The sequence below is a fragment of the Melanostigma gelatinosum genome (assembly GCF_949748355.1).
Source record: "Melanostigma gelatinosum genome assembly, chromosome: 1".
NCBI lineage: Eukaryota > Metazoa > Chordata > Actinopteri > Perciformes > Zoarcidae > Melanostigma > Melanostigma gelatinosum.
Window position 1 is genome coordinate 9763868 of NC_136634.1, and position 9332 is coordinate 9773199.

A 9332-nucleotide genomic window follows, 5' to 3' on the forward strand; every position below is an offset into this window, starting at 1 on the left:
GATAATATTAATAACATCGTAATGAAATGGGACTGATGACTCATTTGATGGTATCGCACACCTGGAGCATCAAAGGGAAGACGCAGACAGCCTGGTGCTTCACGTGTGAGACACAACCAAACTTTATGAGTCACGTCCTCTACCCTGGTTGAACTGAGACCTTTCTGTTCCTTTTTTCATCCTCATCCCTGGTTCTTCAATCATTTCCCAGAATCCTCGTCTTCCAGCTCGCCCACCTGTCTGCATCACTGGCACGGGGACGATCAGATTGAAGATGTGGCAAAGACAGACACCCTTGTAATGAAAACGAAAGATGTACTTTACATGTCATTGTGAAATTCCATTTGGCTGCGAAATAACAATAAATGAGCTCGTCTTTTCAATCTGCTTTTAAAGTTTCCACTGCCTGTATTTGTTTGGTTGATTGTGTCCACTTCTACAATACTTCACGACAATATTCTGTCGAGGGATGGGTAGAATTGTTGATTTGATTGGAATTATCCAAATATGACAGAAGGTTGTCATCATGAGGGCAGAAGTAAATTTGATGTGCATGTTATTAAGTCGAGGCAGAGAGTCCAGTGTTTGATGTTGTGTTCCTGTCACCAGTAGGACAGATAAGGGGATTCTGCACATACCTGTTGGCTCTGCTGCCAGTGTATAAATGGCAACCTGGACGCTCGGGGACGAACACACACAGGTTGGCTGTCAAGATAAGTCATGGTCAGTGCAGTGGCAGAGTACTATGAGCGTGATTAGTTTTCTAAACCTGAAGTTAATCCTTTCTGCACGGATTGAACAGTTTGAATGTTCTAGATGGACGCAGCACTCATGGTGAGTTTCACTTGTTTTCCTTCTTATTGTAATCGAATAAAGAAGCACATTTCTTGAAATATTCAGTTAGGTGTGTTCTGGTTTTAGGTGTCCGTCTCTCTGCTTGGACTGGCTCTTGTCCTGCTCTCCTTCCCCGAGCATGCTTCTCTGAACAGGGTATTTGACAACACCTCAGGTAGGATTTCTGTTTGATTGTTACTGATGAGGCCAGACACTGAGGTTTTCTAACCGCATCCATGTTTTCCTTTGTGCCAATGTCAGGATCTGTGTATCCAGGATCTGTATTTGTAAGGGAGGCACTTCAGAGGGCGATTGAGCTGACGGATGCTGCTTACGCACGCACAAGTGAACGGTAAAGATGACTGGGTCACCATGGAGATATTTCAGACCCACTGCAAAAAATACACATCATCATTTTACATCTGGACAGCATTGTTGTACTAAACGCTATTAATGTTTCCAGGGTAAAGAAGTCTCTGTCTGAGGGCGCTCTGAGACCCAGTGACCTGCTGGCTCAGTTTAAACAGACTGAAGCCAAGACCAGGACTCAGATCAGGGCTGCAGAACTGTTGGACAACACAGTGGAGCTGATCAGAGAGATGGTCTACACGCACACAATGGTGCAGCCCGACCATCGGGGTACAGAGCAGCAGAAAAACACAACACACAGAGATGTTTCATCACCTTTAAGGATACTAGTTCTACAACTAGTACTTATCTTACATGCAAGGCCCGCCTTACATTGGCTTTCAGTGCGTTTCGGACTACAGATAGCCATCAGGTTTTTTTTATGCTGTCCTTTAATTTATCCTCATATAATGCAACAAACATGTTCCCAGATTCACTGTCGAAAAGCTAAATATTCGTAAAAGTGAGCAAAATGTAATAGTAAAATATTCAGAAGGTAAACGGTACAAATTCACAGAAAATGTCAGGAGCCCGTTGGTTCAAATAGGTTTGTCTTCTGACATAAGGCAAGAGCAAATGATCTGATCAACCACTCCAAACAAGTTAAAGCCAGCTGTTGTTTTTTCTTCTAAATATCATAGTTATTGTTTGTATGACTTAGATGTTGTGTTAACTGTATGTTCCAAAGTGCTGCTGAGTGAAAGAGACATGGAGAATCTGCTGCAGGTGACAGGCTGCTCCGCTGAGCTGCAGAGACCCAGCTGTGACACCGACTGTCTGTCTGAGCGCTACAGATCCATCACAGGAGAGTGCAACAACAGGTTATTGCTTACACAACAGAACACTTGTAGTCACAGAGCAGTGCTGACTTCCAATAGATTTAGTTGTTTTTTGATGACTGTGCTGTGTCTGTTGTGTTTTTTTGTCCTGTTAAGACATAATCCCAGATGGGGAGCTGCAAACATCCCATATTCCCGCTGGCTGCCTGCAGAGTACGAGGATGTGTGGGGGATGCCCAGAAGCTGGGACCCAGAGCACACCTACCATAACGCCAGTCTGCCTCCAGTAAGAGCCCTGCAGCAGCCCTCAGTCGGCCTCTGTCCCGTCATCTGCCGTCGTTTAAACCCTCCTGATTTTGTTTGGTGTCCAGGTGCGGCTGGTGTCTCAGGAAGTGCTGTTCACTCACAATGACAACATCTCCTTGGACTCCACTCTCTCCCAGCTGCTGGTGGAATGGGGTCAGTGGATTGACCACGACGTGGTCCTGACGCCTCAGAGCCCCAGCACGTCCGCATTCAGGACGGGAGCTGACTGCACACACACCTGCAGCCGGGACACGCCGTGCTTCCCCATACAGGTACACTCCTGCATCTTTGATTGTATTTGGTAATAGAACTTTTATTTGGTTTCAAAAACATGTGTGTACCTCAGACGCTCGATATACACACTAAAATAAATATTTAAAGAGTTTGAATTTTCCATACGCATAAAGTACATATACACATGCAATATATAGAGTGAAATAAAGGAAACATAAGAAGATAAATAAATTAAATGAAATAAAGGGAGGTACAAAGTACAAATGAAGGTGCATGACAAAAATGAACCACTTACAATGTTGTAAATCACAAGCAATGAATAACTTTGGTAAAAAGGTATTTTATCACAATATTATCATGAAAAAATATTTTACGAGTTAAAACAAGAATATTTGTTTTCCCCTCATCACCCACGATAAAAAACATATAACCTCTCTCTCCAGATCCCTCCGTCAGATCCTCGCAGTGGCGTCCAGAGTTGTATGCCTTTCTTCCGCTCTGCTCCCAGCTGTGTTGCTGGAGTCCCGACTCAGCGCCACCGAGAGCAGCTCAACGCCATCACCTCGTTTGTAGACGCCAGTATGGTGTACGGCAGCTCCACCGGTATGGCCTCGACTCTGAGAAACCGCTCATCTCCTCTGGGCTCAATGACCCTCAACTCCAAGCACTCAGACCAGGAGCTGGCCTACATGCCATATTTGCCACGCCAACAGCCTCACCTGGACCCCTGCGGCCCCCGAAACTCCATCACCTCAGAGGCATTGGAAAGATCCAGGCAGCAGGAGAACACCACATCCTGCTTTCAAGCTGGTGAGCGAGTAAATGTAATGAGTTGACTGTTCGCTGCAGGCTTCAGTGGAGCTTTCGTTCACGATTTGTGTTTCACAGGTGATTCAAGAGCTAATGAACATCTGGGTATGATCGCGCTGCACACACTCTTTCTGAGAGAGCACAACCGGCTGGTCAAAGAGCTGCACCTGCTCAACCCTCGCTGGAGCCCTGATACACTTTATCAGGAGGCCCGCAAGATCATGGGAGCCGTTCATCAGGTATCTCTAGCAGCTTCTGTCTGTTCACTACCTACATGAGCATACCAGGCACTCTGACATTCTTTTAATCTTTCCAGATCCTAACATGGGAGCACTACCTGCCGCGGGTCCTCGGTGAGAGTGCCATGTCTCGTCTGATGCCTTCTTATAAGGGGTATGATCCCGAGGTGGATCCCAGCATCGCTAACGTCTTTGCAGCTGCTGCGTTCCGTTTTGCCCACGTCACCGTGCAGCCAGTGGTGACCAGGCTGGGGCCAGGATACACCACCAACGCCCAGCATCCCCAGCTGCCTCTGCATCATTCCCTGTTTGCGTCTTGGAGGGTCGTGCAGGAAGGTAAAACTTCGAGGATGTCGTACATTTAACTCAAATTACATACAATTTACTAATATCTGCTTCCATCTCTCTCTTTTCTCCTGGTGTGTCAGGTGGTATAGACCCTGTGCTGCGCGGCCTGTTGCTGTCTCCGGCAAAGCTGCAGACTCCAGGTCAGATGATGGTGGAGGAGCTGACAGAGAGGCTGTTTCAGGCACAGGGAGGGATGCCTCTGGACCTCGGGGCCCTTAACCTCCAGAGGGGCCGTGATCACGGCCTGCCTGGTACCAGGTTTCCTTCTTCTGGCACAGTACAGTGTTTTACCATCACGGTAGCTTTTTACATTACATCTCAGTAATAACATGGTTATAGTGTAGTAATAGTTTGAATATAAAGAGGTAATAGTTAAGTAATACCATGTGATCACCAAAGTAAAAACTCGGTAATAGCAAGTATTTACAATTTGCATATCAAGGTAATATTGGACGGAAATGTATGTAACAGGTTACTAAGGGGCAAAAAAGTGTATTAATGGGGAACACATTTAAAGATGGCAAAACTATTTTGTAATAGTCTAGTGACATTTTGGTAACAATGTGGTAACCTGCTAGCAATAAAATGACTACATCAGTGTAGAATTTGGATTAAATATGGCAATATAGTGACAATAATGGGGTTATAACCTTATAATAATGAGGTAACATAGGTTGATGTTATGAGCGCAAGGCACATAGGTTCTATGTAATTACCATGAAGTATTGCTCAGCAACCTGTTTCTACTTAATTTCTGTTTCAAACTGAATTCACTAACTGTAATGTTTTAAAAGCTATTCGTCTTATAACATTTTAGAGGAAATGGTGCATAGTTGCAAAATCATTCCATAACACGTTAATAGCAGACCACCTCAAGGTGTCACTCAGAGAGAACCAGGACATTCTGATGTAGCATTTCTAAATGAAAGCCCTTCAAAATCTCATTCGTGAGCTAACTTCAAATCACAACATATGTCTCCTAAAGATTACATTTCATAAAGAGTACATTTCACAAACCTTTAATGCCACAATTTCCTTGACATTCCACCCTTTGATCATTTTTATTGTTGTTAAATGTAAGGCTGGTCAAACTCTGGCCTGCCACTGGTGATGCCTCTGATGCACATGTGGTTAAAATATGTGTTGGTCTCTTATCAGACCACAGCAGGAGAGGAAATACCACCAGGCAGATGATGATGATTAGACAGCAAAGGCTGTGTCTTGCATCATACCCTATTTTCCTGGATGTCCTCCATCTGGGCTCCATTCCCCAGGCTTTGTTGGGCTCAAAGGTTATCAGCACTTAATCCTTTTTGCCCTGAGAGTTCTCAGGGAGTGTGTGTTCCTGTACAATATCACATATTGTTATGGCACACTATAATGTGACTTTAATGACGTTTTTATTACACGAGTTACAATGAGTTTTTTTATGACAAACTACACTATGACATTTGTATGACATAATATGTGACTTTTTACACACTATACTATGATATTCATATGGCATTACAAATGTAATAAAAAGTCATAGTATGTGTTACGACATGTGGAACCACAGGAGAAAGTATGCAGAAGGTATCGGTAAAAACGTGGTCAAGGAAAAACAGGCAGAGATCACAGAAGCATAACAAGGAAAATCGCTGGAATGTTTGACACAGAGGATGAAGAACTGGCACACAGACTGTAACGCAGGGTTTAAATATACTGGGCAGTTGTGGGTGATTAGACACAGGTGGATTCAATCAGTCAGTCAGACAATCACAACAGCGGTAAAACACACAAAGGCCGGAAGTGAAGTTATCTGAAACGAGAGGAGAGGTAAGTCACACAAAATAAAACAGGAAATTCTGACAAAATGAAAAAATAAGAAAACAACTTAGGAGGCAGGACGATAAATGACAGTATGTCATACAAATATTATTAAAGTCGTGGTATATTATATTATAATAAAGTCATAGTATGTCATAAAATGTCATACTAATGTAGGCCTATGTCATAAAAAAGCCATCGTTTAATTTGACTTTATAACATATTATACCATGAAATTGTTAAGGCAAAATACACACATGTGTATGTCAAATATGATTTTAATGACATCTTAATGATTTACTTTACTGTGACATGTTTCATGTCATATAAAAATATCATAGTATGCAATAATTTCGTGTGTATGAGATACTATATAATGACATTAAAAAGTCATACTATGGTTTCTCATGAAATGTCAGTATTGTATGTCATAATAAATTAAATTTAGCATGTCATAAAATGTATTCGAAAAGTCATAGTATAGTCTGTCATAAAAAAAGTATTTAATAAAAATGTCATACTTTCGGATGTCATAAAACAGTCTGCCCTGACTTTGATTCATGAACCAGTTCCAGATGTAGGAATGTGTTTTAATTAGCGCTCCAGATCCCCACTAGTCCAGCAGTAGATGTTTGAATAAACATTGCTCGTCAGTTCAGACACAAGTTGTTGTTAAGAGTTCGCAGTCAGCCTGTAAATACAGTACACGGTGTTTGCTCAAGTAGAATGTTGAGTCTTTTGCACCTGGTTATCAGTGAACCGTGTTCATTTATTCGGATGCTCAGTAAAGGTACTTTTTGTCTCAGGTAATTGAAACCCGGTATTTAATGCTCCCCTTCACTTCCTGTCCCGTCTCGCCCCATAAGGATACGGCTCATGGAGAAAGTCCTGCAGCCTCTCTGTTCCCAATACTACATCAGAACTGGCCGAAATTCTGGCTAACTTCACTTTGGCTCACAAACTCCAGCTCCTCTACGGGACGCCACACAACATCGATGTGTGGGTCGGGGCCATCTCTGAGCCCGCTCTTCCAGGAGGCCGAGTCGGACCACTGCTGTCCTGCCTGCTGGCGAAACAGTTCATAGCGCTGAGAGACGGGGACAGGTGACACCAACTCCTCCGATGTAACATCATGGCCATTAAAATGCAAGAAGAGACATCTGAAACTGTCTTTGGTCTCCCCAGGTTTTGGTGGGAGAGAGAAGGAGTGTTCACTAGCACCCAGAGGAGACGCCTCCACGGCGTCTCTTTGTCTCGTATCATTTGTGACAACAGCCACATCACTCATGTCCCCGCTGACCCGTTCTCACGTACCGAGAGGCCAGAGGACATGCTGGCCTGTTCGCACCCGCTGATCTCCCACCTCAACCTCAGCCCCTGGAAAGAACCAGACACAGGTGAGGAAGTTGAAAAGAAAACAGTGCGATATCAGGTCTGTCTTGTGTTTTCACATGGACATGTCTGCCCTCTCTTACAGATCCCAACTGTGGTCCGATACCCAGGATTCAATCTGGCTACTCTCTGCTCTGTGACTCTGTGATTCTGTATCAGTGTCACTCTGGCTTCAAGCTGCTGGGATCGTCGTCTGTCAGCTGTGATCCAAACAGCCAGAAGTGGAGCCCCACACCCCCAACGTGTCAAGGTACGAAGACTAAACTAGGGCCTGGTGGCAAGGCTGGAGTAGATGAAGACCAGTGCAGCAAAATATGGTTTACGATGGTGATCTTGAGATTCAGATGTGAAGCAAAACGTTTCTAGATCTTGGAAAACATAATCAGCAAAACAATCTCCCAACAAGGTCCATTCGGTCTTCTGGAGCTTTTGATCTCATCACATGATCTTCCTTAGCAGATGGGAGTTTTCCCAGATGTAAAGAAATTGTAGCCGTTTCTATTTCTCTGAGCACTTTAATGGCTTGTTATCTACATGAAGTTAATTATTGACTTTGGAAACCGTCGTCGACTAAATAATCTCAACACATGATCAAGAGTGACGGTACAATCTCAACTTTAAAGCCAACATGTAGGAGACAACCTCAAATGCGATCAAAAGCTCCAGAAGAGCTTCTCAATTAATCTTGAGGTGAAATTGCTTCGTCAGCTATTACCGAACTATAATTCTTTTTGTGAGAAACCGGCGATTAGCTACAAAATGCACGTGTCATTCATATCAGTGTGTTTTCCTGACTGTTGCAGATATTAATGAATGTATAGAACAAACTTCTGTCTGCCCACTAAATCTGGAGTGTCTCAACATACCCGGTTCCTTTACTTGCTCAGGTTGGTTCAGAGTATTTGAAGATTCTTTTAGCACGTGTTCTTCCTGTTTGATATTTGGTGCCAAATGCTTTTGTTGTTCAGTATTTTGTAACTTGTTTTGAAAAGTAGATAAATCCGTCCTTACTTACATTGCTGAGAGTCATTTCAACATGCACAGCTTAAAACCATCTCTTACTTCTGATCCTGGACCTTCATGTTTGTGTTGCTGATGCAGAACCCTCCTCGCTGCCCGTCGTCTCCGTGGTCACTGCAGTGGTAGTAGTGATCGGTGGTGTGGCGGCTCTGCTGATGATCATGTTCTGTTGTCGAAGGTAAGACAGCGACGGTACAAATCGACGTAATGGGTCCAGGTGTTTTTGTTGCGTTATACAAATACTAAAGGATTGCCATTGCTACAAAGGAATTGTTGTACTTCGGTTTCCCTCGTCTTGAAACCAATGGGGTTTTTTTTAATGGGTTTTTGGTTAAATGCCTGAATGAAGGATTGTGGATAACTCAAGTTTAAGAAGTTTTTACAATTTGTTCTACGGTATGAAATAAGTCAGTAAATACTCCTCTTTGATGATATTGTAGGCTTGACTACAATCACAATGAGAATTTTGATAAATAATCATCGGTGATGTGGATATAATGACTAAGTGGGAAAAGGTAAATAATGTGACAATTTCAGCTGATCCGAAAGGGTTTTTAAAGAGTGAATTTAAAAGAAAAGGAACCCATGAAGGAAAACTTCTAATTACAAATTTGGAGATGTGGTTTTCACGACAGTGACAGTAAGAGCATGAAAAATTGTAATCTGAAAAGTAACCAATAACTGCAATTACGAGACAAATTCACTGGAGTAAAAAGTACAGAATTTGTCTCCGAGATATAATTGAGTAGAAGTGTAAAGTTGCATAAAAAGGTAAATTAAAGTACACATCCCTTGGATTTGTACTGTACTTACATGTAATTGTACTTAGTCACATTCCACCACTGCTAAAGTCACATATTTAGTAAATTGACATGTTCTATGAATTGTTAATTCGCCCCTGTAACATAAGTTAAGTTAAATGTGAATAACTAAATATCTCTGTTGCAGATATTTTCCAAAGAAAGAAGAGTTGGTCAATGCCGGATGTTGCCAGGGGAAAAGTTAAAAAGAGTTTGGGCAATGTTTGTTTTAATGTTCCTCTAAAGCATGTTATTTGATTATCTTACTGTCTTCATTATTTTAAGTTGCAAATGTATTGGTCTTTGCACTTTGTCTATATAGTAGTAGAATATTTTGTCTTGTTCATTTACAA

General features: G+C 42.5%; 1 protein-coding gene across 1 annotated transcript; it reads left to right on the forward strand.

The window, feature by feature from the left end:
• Positions 1-816: 816 nt before the first annotated feature.
• epx (eosinophil peroxidase) lies at positions 817-9185 on the forward strand (the record flags this gene model as incomplete). The annotated part of the gene is made up of 17 exons (XM_079277751.1): positions 817-834; positions 922-1009; positions 1096-1186; positions 1298-1473; positions 1931-2063; positions 2178-2307; positions 2393-2599; positions 3005-3371; positions 3450-3610; positions 3688-3946; positions 4039-4209; positions 6634-6871; positions 6953-7164; positions 7245-7409; positions 7963-8046; positions 8261-8357; positions 9128-9185. The coding sequence occupies 17 exons, from the start codon at positions 817-819 to the stop codon at positions 9183-9185; spliced, it is 2655 nt and encodes an 884-aa protein (XP_079133877.1).
• Positions 9186-9332: the final 147 nt, after the last annotated feature.